Source organism: Phasianus colchicus, chromosome 13 (genome assembly GCF_987193195.1).
Source record: "Phasianus colchicus chromosome 13, bPhaCol1.hap1.1, whole genome shotgun sequence".
NCBI lineage: Eukaryota > Metazoa > Chordata > Aves > Galliformes > Phasianidae > Phasianus > Phasianus colchicus.
This window is the reverse complement of record NC_143448.1, coordinates 10,651,104-10,671,205: the sequence shown is the minus strand read 5'-3', so window position 1 is coordinate 10,671,205 and position 20,102 is coordinate 10,651,104. Positions and strand designations below refer to the sequence as shown.

General features: G+C 38.6%; 1 protein-coding gene across 2 annotated transcripts in view; it reads left to right on the top strand.

Annotated features, from left to right (window-relative positions):
- The window catches only part of PEPD (peptidase D), a 120,994-nt gene that overhangs the window by 56,296 nt on the left and 44,596 nt on the right, over positions 1-20,102 (top strand). For both annotated transcript variants that reach the window (XM_090149314.1, XM_031615352.2), the window contains exons 10-11: positions 9,964-10,032; positions 16,122-16,199. In XM_090149314.1, the coding sequence (XP_090005440.1) occupies positions 9,964-10,032; positions 16,122-16,199 (147 nt within the window). The remainder of the gene's footprint in view (positions 1-9,963; positions 10,033-16,121; positions 16,200-20,102) is intronic.

Genomic DNA, 20,102 nt, shown 5'->3' with positions numbered 1-20,102 from the left:
ACTTTCTGGTGCTGTTACATCAGACCAACTTGAATTTAGCTTTCTAGTCTGCTGGGACAGAAGATTGCTGGATGCTCAACAGATTAATCTGGACATTTCTAGCAATATAATGTTAAGCTGTTGATACATGCTTTCTTTACTCTGAGTCTTTTCCAAAGACTTACAAGTCCTCTCTGGATTTTTATAACAGATACTTCATTGCCCCAGGAGTAGATCCTTGGAGTCATCTGTCTCAGGCTTGGCTCTCAAAAGAGTAATTCCATGGGATTGAAGAGCTAAGTGTTTGAAATTCAGGAGGCTATAAAATTGATTTTTCCATAAAGAAGTAATTTGTGGTAAATGTTGTGGTCCTCTGGGCAGCTATTCACTCATTTTATATAACCAGGACCCTTGAAACATGGACGGAAAGATTAGAGAAGGACATCTCTGATCTGTCATTTATCTGCACGAGCCAAGGAAACTTTTCCTTTCTTTTGACCACATAGTATCTGGAATCAGATCCAGCCAAACATACCTCTTACGGTAGGTTCCTCAGGGGTCAATTTCTTGGTCTAGGAATGAAAACTGATTTTAAGAAAAATGTGGATAATATCCTGTAATCAATTAGATGAAATGTTTGACCAGATTTTCCATATTTAGTTGTGCTGTCTTTGCTAGCAAAGCAACAGTGTGGTGTGTTACACCAGAAGACGTGTGGAAGAGCAAGATGTTGCACAGGTCAATCTTCTGGGAACTAAAGCTCAGTCCTCCAGAGGAAATGAGTCTCTCCTTTCCCATGTTTGTGGTGTGCTGGGGGTACTCAGCATGGATGTTGTACTCTGTCCTTGCCTCAGTGGAAGGTCTCTTTAGACAGAGAAGGAAGTCAACACATACTGGACAAAGTGCCATTTTCAAACAAAAGCACTTAATATACTTAGCATTTAAATAGGGTAATTAATCTGTAAATAAGACAAGCAGTTGCTTTCAACCATATATTTCTGATTATCTTCTAAAATAATGTTTTATTTCTGGTATTGGACTTACTACTGTCCTTCCTGAGCACTTCTCTGACAAACAGAATATTTCTTCTTGAATATTGCTCACTGAATATGACTTTGTGTGCTGTCATTAAGTATACGTGTCCATGGCCACCTACTGGGAGGTGCCATAAGAGACAGTAAGAACAGTATCCTGGTTAGGAGGCCAAGTAATGTGATGTGGTGGAACAGCAATTACGTACTGTAAGTAACAAATATGATGTTTTTTTTCTTCAGAGTACATCTATTGTAGTCTTTTTTAAAAGTGTGGAGTGCTCTTGATAAACCTTGATAGAGCACGTGGCCACAACAGTGTTTATCCTTGACATCTCTTAAGTTTGAATACTAAATATTCAAAATATCTTTCCAGGCATGTTCTGTTCAGGAGATAGTTGTGTGCTCTTCATTATGTTCTGTTGTTTCTGTTTAATCAGGATATAAATGTGCAGCCTGCTTCATAAAATGTTTTTGTTCCATATGCAGAGATAGACAAAAAGGGAAATGAGAAGGTTTATATGAATCAAATTGTGCTGAACCTTGTCTTGTGTATTTCAATATTTTTATGTGCAATGACTTCACCATAACTGCCTGTGATGAAAGTATCTTACTGCCAGCATTTGTTAAATAATTGATAATTTTAAAGAAAACTTAAAGTAAACCCAGCAATTTCATTTTCGATCCAAACAGAAAAAAATGAGCTTATGAAAATTAAATTTAACATCTGAGCCAATAAAAATAACATATACTTTGGGTTGTTTGTCAAGTACAATTTATTAGGAAACTTAACTACATTTCTCTTTTAAGCTTATTAGTTTCCTTGCTCAGATCACTTAAAGTAGTGAAATACTAAGGCTGAACTTACTCTGTGATACTACTACCTGGAACCTTCTAAGCAGAGTTTAAAAACATTTAATAGATTTAATTTATTGACTGTGAAGTTACCTCAGCAAAAAATGTTTATGATGCTAACATGCAGTGGTAAAGGCTGGATTACTACAGGATGTTGGATGTTGCTGACCAGCTATCTCTGCACTGCATGATTTGGAAATAAATTACTGTCATGTATTTGCATTAAAAACTGGATTAGCTGTAGCAAAGGAAAGCTTACCTTTGATCATTTTTATGTCTCAGCCTTCCATTAATGCAGATGATGAAAAGCTGGGTGCCATCGTCATGTTATGTTCATCTACCACCCTCCCCTCCAAGATGGAGGAAAGGGGATTTCCTAACTAAATGAAGTTGGTGGCTCCTGCAATACGTAGAGCATCTTGTGGCTAATGTTTATTTCCTAAAATCAGGTGAGAAAAAGAGTAGGATGTTGCCTTATTTTTACTTGGTTTTAAGTAGTGTTACATTTTGAGTTCAAGAATTTTGCAGACATACATGAGTAATAATAAGGATCAAGTATTTATCTTTATTATGGTCACTTACAGCTAATTCCTTTTTAGCACTTTAACAGGGATCTGTAGGGAGTCATTTGGATTTTAGGTTTGGAGATAATTGAGTACCTTTCTGCTGCAGAGCAGAAATGCAGAGAGAATTGGCTCAAAGCTCAAACAAGATTCCTGTACTAGCACATATATTAAACTTCCTTTTATTTGGTTGTCACCCCAATAGGAATGATTAGTGGGTTGTGAAGAAAGAAAATGTATAGTGTTACATCTATTAAAGCATGTTTTATATGTAACAGTAATTAAAATATAATTGAAATCATGAGTTCTTCTAATTATTGGCTTTACATAATGCATAGTTAAAGAGTGAGCATCTATAAATGTGTCCTTTTTACACATCCAGAAATGGTTTGCTGGCAGCATTTTAATTAAAGATGGATTAGTTAAAATGCAGTTTAATCATTCTGTCATCAAAGGATTTAGACCTCATTAATTAGCTGTTGATAAATAGGTTTAAACTGCAAAAAATTTAATTTAAAATATGCCAGTTGAGATCTAGAATTATTAGAGTTGGAAATGGAGCAATGAGTCTAAGAAAATTTCATGCCTTTTCTTTCTGCAGTATGAGATTAAGTATGAAATCTAGACTACCACAGAACTTAGTTTTGTATTGTTTCTAATGGACATGACTACAGGAGTGCTTCAGAACTGTTGAAAAAATGAAAAGAGATCCTTCTTGATGACCATTATTACTTTGCAGTGTGGTGATGGGCATCTATTTTATGTATTTGATGAGGACTGTAAACCTATTTAAAAATCCCTGTGCTGTATAAAGGGACTGTGCTGCCTTGTCAACAGTCTAAATGCAGTGGATGGGAAGTTTCAGACATGCAGGCAGGAATGTGAGTTAAAATGCAGAAACCACTGATAGTGTAGTGTTGGAGGATAAATTTTACAACTTCTAACATGCACTCTACTGCTGTGATCTCCCTTGACATCAGTACTGAACCACCCAGCCAAAGGGCAGTTGAAGACAGCATGTTTTACTTGATGTTGCAGCGGACTCTAGAATTGCACTCATGGTCTTTTAGCTCTATTAACTGCAGGGACAATTGCTTAACTTAATTTCATGGCATGAAGTGAACTAATCATATCTGAAGCCTTATTGATAGCACGCTTTTGTACCACTCGTCCATCTTCTGTAACCAGAAGTAATGGTAGTCCTTTAGCTCACTAAAGCCCTAATGAAATCCTTTGTGATAACTTGTCTTATCTCCATTGCACTCCCATTGCAGACTTTGCAAATACGGAAGAGCCAAGTTGCTGTAGGTTGAGCTTGTATGTATGAAAGAAGAGTCAGGTAGACCTTGACTCAGAATCATTAAGGTCGGAAGAGACCTTTCGTCTTGTCCAGCCATCAGCCCATCAGTACCACATGAGTTTTTGAGAATTAATAGTAAAACATTTTCAAGTTTGTATTATGAATATCCTCATCAGCTTAATTTCTGTCAGTAACTTTAAGGATATAAATAGTTGTCATAATATTTAAATCCATAAGTCAGCTGATTTTTATGCAGGTTAATCAATTCTGACAAGTGATAGATGCATTTTCCATGTAGATTTAAATGAGTTTCAGGAAAGCACTAATTTAACAGCCATATTGAAGACTTTCTGTAAATACTTTTTGAATGCAAGTTCAAGATCAAGAGATTGATTTATTGAAGAGGTGTGTTTGCAGCACACTCCAGCAGCTGCCTATCTCTGCCGGGAAGAAGGGGGGACAATTCCACAGATGTTATTAAATCACTGCATGGTATTGTGGTAGGGTTTTCTGCCCCAAAATCTATTCTTAATTTTTAAGTTTACAAAGTGGTGGGGGAAAACCTGCTTTGTTGAACTAGTTAGCTCTTGTGATACAGGGATGGCCGTGAGATTTAAAAACAAAAAAGAAAATGTGGGAGAGAGAGAATGCAATTCCAGTTTTTGTAAAATCACAAACCTCTATAGCTGAACCAAAAAAGACAAAAGATATCAACTAATGTCATATAGTTTCCTCAGTTATCTTTTATTTAAGACAGGCAGTTTATAGTTCCCAATTATAATACTAAAATGCACTTTAGTGCTCTGGTCTTGAACTGAGATTGTCAATTACTTTCAATCACTGCAGATCATATATGACATTTGTGACAGTGCTGGGCTTTGTGTTATTTATGGGCTTCCTGTTTCACGTGTCTCTGGTTTCCAGGTAGCGCTGACAGCTGGTGAAATGGCTTTGCCTTCATGGGCTTTGTTTCCTGAAGGAATGCATCCCTTCTGGTCTGTGTACTTTTGTATGATTAAAATATATCTGCATGTGGGCTAGACTTGCCCTCTGCTCCTGCCCTGAGTTCTGGCTTGTCATCCGTCTTAGTACAGAGAAGTAGCACATTTAGAAATACCAGCATGAATTTTTGATTACCAAGGTGAGATCATTCACGTCTACGCTGCTTCTACGCAGCTTTTCCTTACTCCATAATAGATGTTCTGCACTGTAGTTACATTAATATTCTACTAGTTTCATGTCATACCTGCTTACTAAAGTTATGGTCCTTCTGCTCCTTCTGAACTCAAACAACATTTTTCTCTTCTAAGCTCCTATTATTGTTATCTGGAATTTGCTGCAAATAAATAAAAGTAACTGAGTTGAAGAAAGCAAAAAATGAGAACAGAATTTAGAATGATCAACTTTTTTCAGAAAATTTCTGCCTCATACATGGTACAAATTAGGGTGACACTAAGGAGATGCCTAACAATGCTGCAACTTGTAGTATTTTTGGCTAATATTAAACTTCAGCTGCTGCGCTCCGTGGCAGAGCAGCCCAGGCATCAGGATGTCAGCAGCAGCAGCCTCAACAGTTGAGTTGAAGAGGTCGGTGCATGGAAGTGTTCTTCTTTCCTGATGTTTCTGGAGAGTAAGCTATAACCTAAGCAATTTCTGGTCATGTGGAACACCTAGATGATAGTACTGCCTTTATAAAATCTGTAATGATGTCTCTTGAGGAGACATCGTTATGTCTGAAATGTAGGAGAAACTTTTGTTCATCTGCTTGGAGTGTTAATTCTGCTTGATCTGATGGAAGTTTTAATCTACCATTTGTTCCTGAACAGGAATCTTCTCTGCTCCCCTTTATTCTCTCACAATGAGGTTTTGACTTTTTTGTATTGAAACAACCTTGGACATGTTTTGCAATACTGTAGTGTTGTTTTGTGAACTGAATGAAATTGGGATTAGATGAACTAAACCTTAAAGCATTTGGTTAGCCATGGAAAAGGAGCAGCATTACAAAAGTAGTGTAACAAAGCAAAGTGCTGTGTGTTTAAGAACCTCATTGTGATTTCTGAACAAAGCATTGCTTGCCTCCCTTCTATGTCCCTTGCTCAGCTGTTACTCCTAGATCAGAGAGCCTCCCCTTTCTGTCTGGTGTATTTCAGATACCAAATTGTATTTACTGTGGCTTAACAATCGTGTTATTTGGGCTTTATAGTTTCCTCATGTGAAATACTTACGTTTCTAGATGATCAAAACAGTAGCTGTGAGTCCTGCTATAAATAGATGAACTTTGGAAAATGTGGTCTTTTGTGAATTCTTTGGAAAAGAAAAAAAAAAAGCTTTGGTTTTTAGCCTGTGTTATGTTTTGTTAGCCTGAACGGTACAAAAGCATAAGGGCACAATGTTGTTGTAATTCAAAAGTAATTCAATCCTCATAGCTATTCACCTATGTCTTGCTACTATACTTGTAAAAAAAAAAAAAAAAAAAAAAAACAACAGAAAATCCTCTGAGTGCTGTACCAAATTCTCTTAAGCTACTGTAGTTTCAATTCATGGTTTCATAGTTCAAAAACCACCTGCTTGCATTTCAAGGCAAGTCTCATGGGCTTTGTTCAAAGAACACTATTTTTGAAATGTGTAAAGGTTTCTTTTTATTAGGAGGCAACTTTCTCAAAAGTGTACTAAGGAAATTATTGTGAATCTGAAACATCCTCAAGCCGGTGAGTGATTGTTTGTGGGGGAAAAAGTATTAAATTTATTTTCAGTACAGGCACCTTAATGGGTCACTGACCCAAGGGTATCCTTGACCCTTCCATGGAGTGTGTGCTTCACAAGAGAAGCTATGTTTCTGATAGCCAGTCTGTGATACACAGTCTGAAAAACTGGAGTCGGAGCAAGCAGTAAGCAGCAGAGTGTTCCTGAAGAGGCTCCCTTATCTGGCAGTAACGCCTGGGGTGGTTTAATGAGTTTGGTTGCCTGGCCCAGGCAAACTTGGGGTAGATGGGTAGTTGTTCCTCCACTGCAAAGTCCTGCAGCCTGGGCTGCTGAAGACACGTAAATAGGGTAGAGGGGTTGTGGGGAGATGCCCCTGAGGATGTGTTGGATAATGTCACAGAAACTTGGCTTAAATGTACTTAATTTTATTTGTATTTAGAAGTTGAAGCCTTCTGATCTAGAGTGTCTTGGTTTTGGAATAGCTGAGACGTATAAAATGTGGCTGTCTTCTGAATATTTGTTATGACTGAGAGCAAGTGACGGGAATTAAAATAGAGATAATACTACTTTTGGGAACTAAAAGCCCCACTCAGCAGAGTGCACGAGTGCATTTTATTTTGGTGACATGGAAGACCTGGAAAGAAGTGTGAGGGAAGTCATTGCTAGTTGTTACTGTCCCTCCTTCCTTAAGTGCCTGTGTTCCACAAATCCATTTGAGTTAGGAGAATGGTTAATATTAAGCTATTGGTTTCAGTTTGCGTTCCTGGCATGGATCTGGTTGGAATTGTTAGAATCAGCTGTAGGAACTGGACTGAAGATGAGTTTAAGATGCAAGCATCATTGTCAGAGCGTTTCACACGACTTGTCAGATCCATAGCAGGTTTTACATTAGGACCTTTTGAAGTTGTGACTTTTCAAACATTTTGGAATTTTGTTTGAGTGTATGCAATACTTCTTAAAAATACCAAGTGCATGTGCTTTTCTATTATTTCTAATGATAAAGAACCCTTGCACAAGACTTGGCAGAGCAGTGGGGATAATGTTAATGTGTGCCTCAACAAATCTGCAAGAGTTGGGTGGGGTGGGAGCCGTACTGTGAGATTTACTTGAGTTAATGGAGGTTGGTGTTTCCTCTTCTTTTAGTTAATGGGGAAAAAAACACTGAGGTTTTTTTTAAAGTTACAATTAAATTCTATTAAAATATTGCCAATCAGTTAAAGGTGATGTTTTTGGCACCAAAACCAGAATGCATCTCTGTATTTATTTTTAAAAGAAGAAAGGAAAAGAAGGAAAAAAGGTGTTGTTTCAAAGCAATGAGTATGCATTTAAAAGGTAACATCTCACATGCAAGTACACCAATGGCTGATCTGTATACATGACTGAGATGGTATGTGCATAATAAGTAATAATACACCCTCCAGGGAAATACTGCATAAAACATGATAGAAAAGCTTTGAAACACATGAAAGAGAAAAGAAGGAGATGCTTAACTCTTGCATCTGTTGGTTGCATTAAATGCTCATGGAGAGCCATCCAGCATCAGCATGGAGCTCCCTATGCATATGTGTATCCTCTACTCATAAAGAGTAGGGAGAGGTCAAGAAGCAATGTTTGCACTATATATGGAGCACCAGATTAAATGATATTCTATCCTACTATCTCAGACTTCTCACCTGTGCATCCCACTCTTTGATAAAGACTATTCTAGTGTATAGAAGTGAAACCCTGGTGTGATGGGGTTTAGTGGCAGGATCTGCTTTGTCTTCAGTGGAGCCAGGATTTTAACTACAAAGTACTGGCAGCTTCTGTAATTCTGTATCTATGCTTTTTTTGGCTTTGAAAACCCAACTTTTACCATCAAAAGGATATGCGATGCCTGCCTTATTTTGGACAGGCTGTACAAAGCTGTCTGTGATAGCAATGCTGAATTTCTTGGCAACCCACCTGAATGTGTTTCTGATGAGTCATAGTCTGAAAAAGTAAATTCACAGTGATGTGAATAGTCTTACTGCTTGTACTGGAAAACTCATTACCTGGCAAAGTTATGTTCTGTTCAGCTCAGCCACATAAGCAGCTCTTCATTTTTGAAAGAAAGTCCATAATGTTTGATGAAATAATCAGATTTCCTTATTTAGAAAAAAGAAACAAAGTTCAAGCAGCAGATGGATAATATGAAGCCTGTCTTAATTTATTTACTGCTTTTTACTGCTAATTTGGGAGTACTGCAAAAGGTGACTGCTGTTATTGTGCTGCACAGTTTCATATAAATTCCAACCATGAATATGTGATCAGTTGTCATATGGAAAAACAAGCCCTGCTATCCCTGCATCAGTGGTGATGGAAGGATGTTTACAACCTTCATTATTTCATTTTTAAAGCTCTTTAGAAGGTTACTTAAAGTTTCTGACTAGAGGAAATACTTTATCCAATAATTTAGTGAGAAGGGTCTATAAAACACGATAAAAGTTGCTTCCTGGGACATAACTATACATATATAACAGTATAAAATACTGTTTTGCAAAATGTTTGTTCAGTGCTGTGTCCTGTAGAACAAACCTTGCCCACAAGCATGCAGGGAGGAGCACATCCATGAGGTGTCCATTTGGTAAAGAACCCACTGCACCAGAGCAAATGATAGCTTCAATTATTAATTTCATTAGCCAAATGCAGTGCTCTTTCTGCTGCACTCTCACTACATCAGTTCCTCCTTAGCTTCTCTTTCATTTGACCTATTCTTTGCAGTTACTGGTCTCTGGGGCAGTAAAAAAATCAGTATTTCTGCCTTGCCAAGCTACAGTGTTTTGAGCAGAAACTAAATCTTGTAAAATGTGTCTCCCTGCTAACTCCCTAAGTGTAGGCTTTTCTTTGTCCTTTTGTGATCAGTTTGTATGGTTTCCTTTGTTTCTCTTTAAATACTGTCATTTTGTGTAATTTTAAAATCTAGTTTGGATTTACAAGCATGTAATGGCTTTAATATCCTTCAAAGAACTTGAATTGTGTTCTGTGGATTGTTTCTGCAGGATAAAATCACAACATCTCTATTCTTTGAATAGCACCATTATCACTCTGTGTTAATGAAATGATTTCAGTATTACAACAAATGAGTTTTTGAATCCATTCAGTATTAAAGGGAATTGGATTGTAATTAGAACATATTTCAAAAAGAGTAAAAGGATTCATGATATGTGCTTAGCTCTTAAAACACCTAATCCTATATTAATTGTGCTTTGGGCACATCTGCCCTCATATGAAGGGGACATTGACAGTAAAGATGAAAATGTTTTAATGCTTTTGAGGCCGAAGAGCTCCACCAACAGGGTGTCATTGCAATGGGGAGCAGCGTTCAGGGGCACTGTGCTGCACTTACGTGAGGGGTGAGGTGAGCACAGAGATGAGCGCTCGTCTGGGCAGGGAACCCAGTAGTGAGCCAGGATTGGAAGCAGCACAGCTGTGCGGAGGCAAGACTTGCTTTCCTCTCTGTCTTCTGGTGCTTTTGAATACATTAATAATTACCAGCTCTCTTTCTTTGCAGCCTTTTCCAGCACTATTGCTACACCCGAGGCGGCATGCGCCATACTTCCTACACTTGCATCTGTGGCAGGTAAGTTGATGGCTTCTGTTGAATTGTTGAAATGTTTTTTGTAAATTGTAAAATTGTTCCTTTGGTGCACGTGATGTGTTTGTGAGTGCCACCAGAGTAATTTTTGAACTGCTTCCTCTGGAAAAGCCAAGAAAGGATGGTGAGTGTTGGATCTTAAAGAAATGGCTCAGTTACAGGTTCTGCTGTGCTCAAGAGATTCCACAATGGCTGCTGCTGCTGCCAAGATAGTGTTTGTGCTCACTTCTCTGCCATAGTTGCCTCTTTTATTAATTAGAGTTACGAAGAAGGGCTGTAGAGCTATTTTTTGTTGTTCACAAACACTTTTTTTGGAATGCATCTGAAGTATTTCATAGCACTCTCAAACTTCTTTCAGGTTAGGCTGCACTAAAATTGATTTGGGGAAGTGAGTTTTGGAAACATTTTGCTTTCCCTCTTTTCTTGTTCAGCAGCTGGCGTTGGAGCTTTTGTATTTGAGAAAATACAACTTTTTATAAAAGTTCTCTCTTCAGTTGTAGAAATGCACATTTTTAATTCAAAGAATTTCAGGAGAAAAGTGTAGGATATGAAGGACAGTTGTATACTTTGTGCAGGGATTAATCTCATTTAGTTAATGGATACGTATATCTCTGGTCAGATCTGTATGATAGGTGAGGTGTATCTGTGAATACATAGGCTCCACAGGTAGATCCCACGATACTCACAGGCATTTGCCTGAGTTCACATAGGTTGGGTTTATTTATTTATTTATTTAAAGAAAAAAATAAAATTTAAGTTAATGACGATGATGTTATTTTGCTTCAGGGGTAATGAAAAAGATGAGTATCTCTGCTTTTTTCTGCTGTTTACTCAATTCATTATTTGCAAATGCAGTTTTCCAATTTATATGCCAAATTGCAGTAGGAGCATGAGCAGTTTTATGGCAAATTGTGCATCTAAATTGTCGGGAAATTTTCCTGTTTTAAGTACCATCATATAACTTGAGAATTAACATCCCATTGCAACGAGACTTCATCTCTGTGGTATCATTACAAGTTAAGAAGGTAAAATCTAGTTGTCTCTGTGCATGGTTTTCCACTGCCATAAACACTACACACAGTGCATCAGAACCCATCCTGCAGAACTGGATTTGGGTACAGAATCTAGAAACAGGCATGCCATAGCTAACCCTATAGAAACTCCTACTGAAGTAGGAATGTAGTGTGAAGCACAGTGGGTCCTTGTCACAGCGCAGGATCCAGGAACACCCTGACGTGTGATTTTAGCTGGGTGTTGGCACTGCATCCTCCTGCTGCTACTGAAAATGAAGACAAATGGGATTTAAAAATAAAACAACAGAAAAATAAATAAGCCTTTGTAAATGAATAGCTACATTCTGATTGTGAGCGGTGAAGTAAGAACAAATAGAATTAACCATTTTAAGCTGGGTCCTAATAAAATGGGTATAAGTAGCTCTATTTAATGAACTCGATTAACATAATAATGCTAAAAGTAATAGGCATTTTTAATTACCTTGGAAATGTGATTCTAAATACTATGCTTAACTACATTTAAGATTAAAAATAGCTTTTACAATTAGGGTTTTGAACAGTTAGGTATGGTACTATTCATGCTGAGTTCTGTTGTTTTTCCCAAACTTCAAACAGTGATATTTGACATGTTCTTTCCTTTTCAGTCACTGGCCTGATAATAATTTCCATACAAGAGAATCATGTTTTTAATTAAAAAACATTTTCTATTCAGGTTTTAAAAAGGTGCTCATTAAACCAGAGAACAAGAATTATCAATGCCATATTTAATATAGAAATCATTTGCTGCAGTTTGAGTGTATGCATCTGTTGCTGTCCCTGTCCGGTACTGACACTGCTCAGGAGATGGTGGGTGAATATTTGATGCAACTTGATATGTGTCATGTATTCACTTCTATGTATTCACTCTCTAATCAGTTGAGAATGATAACACACGTTAGCATTACAGCTCATCACATTGCTGGCTTAGTGCTGTAGTTAGCAAAGCTTTCAGAGGTTGTCAACTTGTTGACTGTTTGAAGCACCAGCTGATGTCATGTAAGTGCAAATAAAGGAGAGTAGTGGTATCTGATAAATGGACTTAGGTATATTCAACAAAAAATTCTGAAATATTGATTTTGGAGGAATGTGCAAGTACTGTGCAGTGCCTTGAAATTCAACTGCTCCTTGCAGTGCCTTAGTGTACCTAGTTGTCATTTTGCAGGGGAGGAAAGTGAAGGATAAGGCTAGAGTACTTACTGTATCCGTGTTTTTTTTTTCCTTTTCAGTATAGCGTTTTAAAGTTTCATCTCTTAGATGAAAAAATGGAGAGAAGACTGCTAATGCTTTCTTCTGGTTTGACTTCATTATTTAAATCGTGATGGAAGTAGCTTGCTAGTTCAGTTCATGGCCTGTTGATTTTTCTTCAGATCTTACTACAGAGCTAATAGCTGCTCTTTTTCTTATGTTTGATACTCAACTTAATCCTTTTCTTAAAATATTACTAACATACCTCCTCTTTCTCTTTCTTCTGCTCGTTTCCTGTCATAGTGTTTCCTGATTTGATATGTATTCTGGGGCTTTTTTTCCCTTCCTAGTAACCTGAATCCTTTCCTGCTGTTAGCATTCTCAGTGGTGTTAATTTGCTGCTTTTCTGCTGCTCCATATAGTTCCTTCTGTAACAAACATGTCTTTGGCACCAGTTAGAGGCAAATTATTAAAGGGATGGAAGAAGGCCCACAGAAATATGTTGGAGGATGTTTCAGCTGTGCTGCCCAGAAGCAGACTTGGGCATCCTTGGTGCTGACTTGTAGAGGCCTGGAGTCACCCAGCCGGCACCTCCTCACAGCACCTGGTGTGGAGCTCTGGTGTGAAAATGTTTTGGCTGTTGCTCTTGGGGGAAAGAAGGAGCTTCTCCAGGAAGGTTTGTTTGCTTTCCAGTGGCTGGGTGGCAGGGGGTTGTTTAATTTGTTTTTAAAGCCACCTTGAAAGTCTCACAAATCATTAGGAACAATTCCTGGTTAGCTGTAACATTCACCTCATGGGTACACGTCACTTTAGGGAAGCTTCCTAGTGTTGCTCCTGAAGCATCTTCAGCCTTCGTGTGTGAAGACGCTTCTAACAAGGAGGGGCTGCTCCACCTCCTGGAAGCAGGGTGGAGGTGTGTCCCCACCAGTGTTCAGTGTGGGTGAGCGGTGCGTTTCTGAAGCAAGTCATCCCCATCCCTGCCTTTGGGCTGTGCTGAGACAGGACCAGGCCTGGACAGCTCACTTTTACTTCTTCTGAGTCAGAAACAACTGTGAGGGCTTTCAGGAGCAGGGCTGGTGTGCCACCGGTGCTTAGCTTGAGGGCCCTGCCTGGAGCTGTGGGGAGGTGGGCCTCTCCCCTGACAGAAGCCATCCAAGTACGTATGGAGTGGGAATCTGGTCTTCTGCACCAGCTGCTCCTCTCTGTGTTACAGAGCCAGAGTTGGAGTGAAAGACAGGGAGTCTCAAATGCCAAGAAAGACTGTGTGCTGCTTAACACCTAAGTAACGGTGGTGGAAAACAGATTTTTCTGCATCTTCTGTAACAGTTGGTGCCAAATTTAACAGAAATATTTTGTAAACTAAAACCTTTACATTAAACTGTGCAAAGGAAATCCCTCATCTTTGTATTTGGAACATCCATTGTTGAAAACATTTGTGCAGTGTTCATATTTGAACATAGGACTTGTTTATGCTGGCACTCAGTATTATGCATCATGCCAGCTGCATAAACAAGTTATCTGCAAACATGCTAGCATAAAGTCATGCCCTTAAGCTTCATGATGCATTTTTTGATAGTTGATCATAAGTAACATGCTACTTGCTTCTCCTTTGTCCCCGTTTCTAGAAGGAGATAAGAAATAGTGTCTGCAGCTGAAATCCCAGCAAAGTGCAGTGGAGAGTGTGTGTGCGTGCCACTTGTGGGGCGCTGCCATTGGCGCAGCATCACGGAGTGAATCAATTGCAGCCTTAATTCTCTGTTTATTTTAACTCTTGATTTAACAACTTTAATCTTTCCCTTGAGTTTTGTATAATTATAAGGAATACATTTTCTGTCAGAAAATTATTCCTATTATTCTGAAACATTGCTCCCTGCTCTGTTGGTGCATACTGATTCCTACATGCTAAAACCGCAAGACAATGATCTTGCTTTGTTTAAACGTGATCCAGCCCTTTAGATTGAGCATCTTCTGAGAATTTTTCCTCTGCTTTCTCATCCATAATCCTTGCTTATTTGAATAAGTAAATAATCAATTAAGTACCTAAACATTTCCAATTACTGCCTGTATCTTGACTGTAACATTTTTGGGGGGATACCGTGCATATTTTCTGCTTTTGCGATTGCACTTACCAGAAGTTTAACCTGAGAAGTATGTCATGTTGCACATTTACTTCAGATACAGCAAAACATTCACGGAAATTGAGCCCCAAATTCCTTTCACCTAAAATATGAAGCTGTGTTCTACTGTCACAACTGAAAGAACAGGGTGACCAAAATGGTTTTGGTAAAAGGTAGACTGGAGAGGTCAGAGAGATGCCAGAGAACCCTGTTCCAACACTTGTATTTTTAGTTATAGCTCTTATGGCTGTTGGAAGAGAGAGAGTATCTGTCCAAGGAGAAGAGTAGAAGGGAAATAGGTAGAGCTTGAGCTCTTTGCCAGTATTTTAACTGATGTTTGCTAGACCTGGAGGAATAACAGTAGACAAGAGGGGGATGCCAAGACCAAATAGAGGTCACTGAATGCCTTGTGGTGCTTTAGAAGTGTACAACAAAAGTCTGTCCTCCTTTGGAGATGTGTTATTCCTGTGAATCAGCAGTTTACTCTAAAGCATTTCCAGGAATTAAAGTCTTTTCTTTATAATGTTATTTTAATAAGAGGTAACAGCAAAGTGATGCTTTTTGTGCCTGGTATTAACTGCTGACTCATACAGTATGAATGTTCCCCTAGCACTGTGCAGTGTATCCATTCCAGCAGAGATCACATGTAGCCATGCCAGGGTTCAACTGGCACTCATGGGCTGCTGATTTTTTCTAGATTCAGTAACTCCTAAAGCATTTCAAACATGTCAGATTTTACTCTAGTGGGAAACTCTCTTTTATGCATCAGAATAGTTAATCTTAAATAGTGAAATGTATCACTTAAGTATTTTTAAAAATCCATAATAATGAGTACATATTGAAATATAAATGAGTACATATTGAAAGATTACTTAATTGCATCCTTGACACTTTCATGGATGTGGGAAGTATTTGTATGAGCTGTACTGAGTACCTCCTGCAGAAGGGTCACATCTTGCAGTCAGAATAGCAAAATGCCCATTTTGTAACCATTTCTGCTGAATGAGACAGCAAAATATGCTATTGCAGCTCATGCATGGGCAGATTCTATGGTGGTTCTCACAGACTGCAAAATTTCACGCTGAATATATCAAGACACTGATGTTTGCATCCAGATGTGGAGTCCTCAGTACAGGAGAGACATAAACCTGTTGGATCATGTCCAGAAGAGGGCCACAAAAATGACCCAGGGGGTGGAACACCTCTCCTACAAGGACAGGCTGAGGGAGCCTTGGGCTCTTTAGCCTGGAGAAGAGAAGGCAGCAAGGTGACCTGATTGAAACCTTTCAGTATCTAAAGAGCTACAGGATAGAAGAGGACAGACTCTTTAGCAGGGTCCGTGGTGACAGGGCGAAGGGAAATGGCGTCAAGCTTAAAGAGGATAGATTTAGTTTGGATATAAGGAAAAAGTCTTTTACAGTGAGGGTGGTGAGGCACTGGAACAGGTTGCCTAGTGATGTGGTTGATGTTCCGTCCCTGGAGACTTCCAAGATGAGGCTGGATCAGGCCCTGGGCAACCTGATTGAAAAGGGGTGTCCCTGTTCATTGCAGGGGAGTTGAACTAGATGACCTTTAAAGGTGCTTTCCAACTCTAAGGATTCTGTGACTCTATGATTATTACATTTTTACAATGTTATATTTACAGTGTTCCTTCTTATGTTGTGTGTTTTAATGTTTTTTTCTTTCATTAATTGTGGTAAATTTTCTTTTTGCCTCTCAGTGGGGAGAACTCATCTGTTCTGCACTATGGGCATGCTGGAGCCCCAAATGATAAGACTATTGAAGATGGGGACTTGTGGTAAGTAAGAATTAGAGTTTACTTGATGTTTTTTGTTACAATACTGGCTGTGTTTCAATATTTATATGTACTCTTGGAAAGTCTAAATCTTTAGAGCAGCATGTAATTTTGCATGCCAAGATATTCTGATTTCTTCCAAAAGTCCTGTTATACTTCCATCCCCAGCTGAACAGGAAATTTGAAAAAAGAAAAATACAGTTCCTTAGAGTTTAGCATTGTAGTAATATGATTGCAAGTACTGTACATTTTTCTCCACTTGTATTACATTGCACATGTTTTGCAGTATCACTGCAGATAAAAGCAGTGTGAATAAAATCACCAAAGGCATTACCATAAATTTAAAGACAAACCTAATGGAGTGGCATGTAACAGCGGAATACAGCTTTTGTACTTCACCTCTGAGGACTTTGATCAGAAAGCCTGCATTTGTGAAAGGACGGGACTAGTTCTGGAGGAGTTAATCATAGATATTTAGTGGAGGTTTTGTATTAGGTTGCTTTTGCAGCATGTGCAGTGAGGGTACAGGTAGGTGTTTTCACAGTTGGATGTAAAGATGTGGAGGAAAGAACTCAGTATTATTATAGGACCAAAAGCCCTAACAGAAAACAAATTGATTTTTCAAAAGTAATAAAAAGCCTTGTTAGCGGACAGTCTTGGTACATCTGCAAGGACTGCAGAATGCACTTAATTACAGATGTGATTTCCTTTTAATAGCGTAGAAACTTCTTTAGAAGCTTTGTGTGCAGTGGTTTATGTATTAACTTCATCTGTGGTGAATAGTTTACTAAGCCAGATAAACAATACTGTTTATTTATTGCAGTCCAGTGGCTTTGACTTACGATCACATTGTGTTTGGGTAGATGATATCCTGTGAGGTTTTTTTGATCAGTTAGGGCACACCAACATGGTACTGTACTGACTGTGGTTGATTAAATTCTCAGAAAATCACAGCTTATGTTACTGAGACATAATACAAGGTATTATGTTGTCCTGTACTTTAATATTAAAATTAAGGCATTTAAACAGTGAAGGGAAATAGTATCATTGGGAAAACACAGGATTGAAGAATTTAAGTGGTATCTCTGCAAGCAGCAGCCCCACATCTTTTAGCTGTCTCAACAATAAGAGCAAGGATTAACTTGCTTGTTTGAAATACTTCTTCCTGAGATGGTCCAGTTTCATGTCTTAAATAGATGAAGTTTGCCAAGTGTAGATTGGCTTTAGCAAATAGTTGCTCAGATCACCTTGACCAAAGCCTGTTTTTCTAGCATAACAGGCTGATGTGGTTAGCTTGGTTGTGCTCATAGGGGGGCAGGATGAATTGCATTTGTGTGAAGATGATTTAAAACTATACTCATTTTCTACTGTTTTGGAAAAAAAAAAAAAGTGAGCTAGCTTCAGAATACAAATTATAACAAGAAACCTCCTGTGTGGTTTTACTGTATGCTTTTACAAATTTCTAATTTGGATGTAGATGTGCCTGTGTGCATACAGAATATGTTGTTTAAAATGACAGCATGCTGATTTGTTTATGTATGTTAAAGAGTTCATGTGTTTGACTCTCAATTAAGCTCTTTAATAGCTACTGGGAGCCCTCTGTTGGAAACTCCTTGCAAGCCATGAATACAGAGAAAAAAGCTGCTTTGCTTTTGGTGAAAAAGAGGTGGAATTATTTTGGCTTCTGCCAGTAATTTTGGTATGAATCTACTGTGGTGACTTCCCAGAATAATGGAATCCAGTAGAATCAGAAGATTGGGTGCTTTGTGTATTTTATTAAATTATTCAATAGAGTTTCACATATTTTTCATGAAATTATGTAATTCATAGCAATAACATTCAGTCATTTTGCAGAAATGTGCTGCTCGGGTGCCTTATGTTCTAAGCAGTGAGATGAAGTGACCACCAGGAAATAAGTCAACAAAATACCCAGAAAAAAATATAGGAAACAGTAGATTAGTAAGACTAATGCTTTACTTCCTTGAAATACTCAAGTGCTCTTTGAGGAATACCAGTTACCAGGATTTGCAGGTATCAACAAGAGGTCTTAGGTAAAAACATTGGGCTATTGCATAATTTGAGACTGTTACTCTGACTTCTCCTTTAAAAACTGTTGCATTTAGAACAGTCTGATTTTATGAATTTCATTTTTGAAAATTAATCTACATCAAGTGGATTTATTGCTTCTGTAAGAAACTGCTATTGAATTAAATCTCCAATATTGCATCATAATTCACATCTTTACAGGTCCAGCTTCTGTGCTGGAAGATCTCAGTGCAAGACAAGGGCTGTAAGGAGAATTCCTGGAATTTCTTGTAAATATGGACTGTCTTGCTAAGCAGGGCTGTCATTTTTGGTCTACTGCATATTAAAAATGAAACAGCTAACACAAAGCATCACTATTGACAGAAGTTGTACTTTTAGGGTTTCAGTATTCAACGTGCCCATGCAAAGCACTGTACTGATATTGATATCAAGTATAAATATTACAATTATACCAGGTCAGTAGTTTATAAATAATTCATGTACGCTCACACCTTTGTGGTAGGTATGTATATGAGGTGGCATGGTATAAAACAAATACTTTTCCTGCACAAGAATGCTATCTCCATGGTCAGAAAGGTGATGCAGACAAGTGGCTGGGCCAAGCACCCTTGTGAATCACAGTTCTGTGCTCTCTGCCCATTCACTTTGTGTTAACATTTAAATCATCTGCTCAGAATGTTGAAAATCATTATTACAGGTGCGTACAGTGCTGATGTACAGCCAGGCTAAGATACAAATACTGATTTTCTTCTGTCATCGTAAACCTCTGACAGCTTAGAAGAAACTGAGCCCAAGACTGAGGTGTACTGCATTATCTTGAGGTATTGCATTATTCATCGTGTGCTGAGATGCCTGCTGGTTCTGTAGCAAGGCTGTGACTTGGCCTTTGGGAATTGGAGTCCTAAGCAGTTCTAGCTCAGTAACTCCTGCCCTGCACACAAGAGGCCTCAAAGAGTTGAAAGATAACCACAATCCATTTTCCAGTGGGTTTGGAGCCTCACTGCCACCTCCAACCCAGTTTGGGTAACAAAAGGTCTTTCAGTGTTTAGAGGGAAATTAAATGGGAAGTTTCTACTTAGGGAGAAGGAAAATTGATTGAAGTAGCACAGATTTAATTCCCCGTGGAATCCAGCATGGAGCAACAGCCATGTCTGCAGGGAAAAGGGAAAAGTGGCCATCAAGATAAAAGGGGGGAAAATGTGGGGCCAAACATCTCCCCTCTTTGTGATTTGGTGTGTTGTGTAGGAGCTCTTGCAGGTGCTGAACCTGGAACATGTACTTTACATTTTGATTTTGAGGAAAATGGTAGCTTATTGTACTCAGCTCGCTGCCTTTGTTGTGTCTGGCATTGCTGCAGTGTTGTTTTATTACAATTGACCTGATGAGGTTTGACGAAATGGACTGTGCTTCTATGATCTTAAAATAAAGATTGATTCTTTATGATGAGACTCGCATACAGAAGATAAAATACAGAAATAAAAGAAAATAAGCCTGACCACAGGTATCGCAGAAATAGATACAGGTATTATTATTACCTGAGATGGTTTTCTGTGTGCTAGTTGCAGGTCTTTGTCTTTTATGGTTTCTGACAAATGTGTCTCAGTGAAAATTCAGCACTTATTAACCAACCTTCATTGGCAAGCTCACCGATCCGTACATTTTTCCTTGTTACTTGGTCTGCTCTGGCTTTGCGGAATGCTGCAAGTAACTGTATTCTGCTGAAGTGCACGGCATTCCTACCATGTTGAAGCATCCTCCTACGTCGCGGCAGTACGGAAGGCCGCTGGCTGTGTGGCATGTCCCATCATCCCAGCACAGCACCAGGAGCAGGGTCAGGGCTGCAGCGCTGTGACTCTCCCT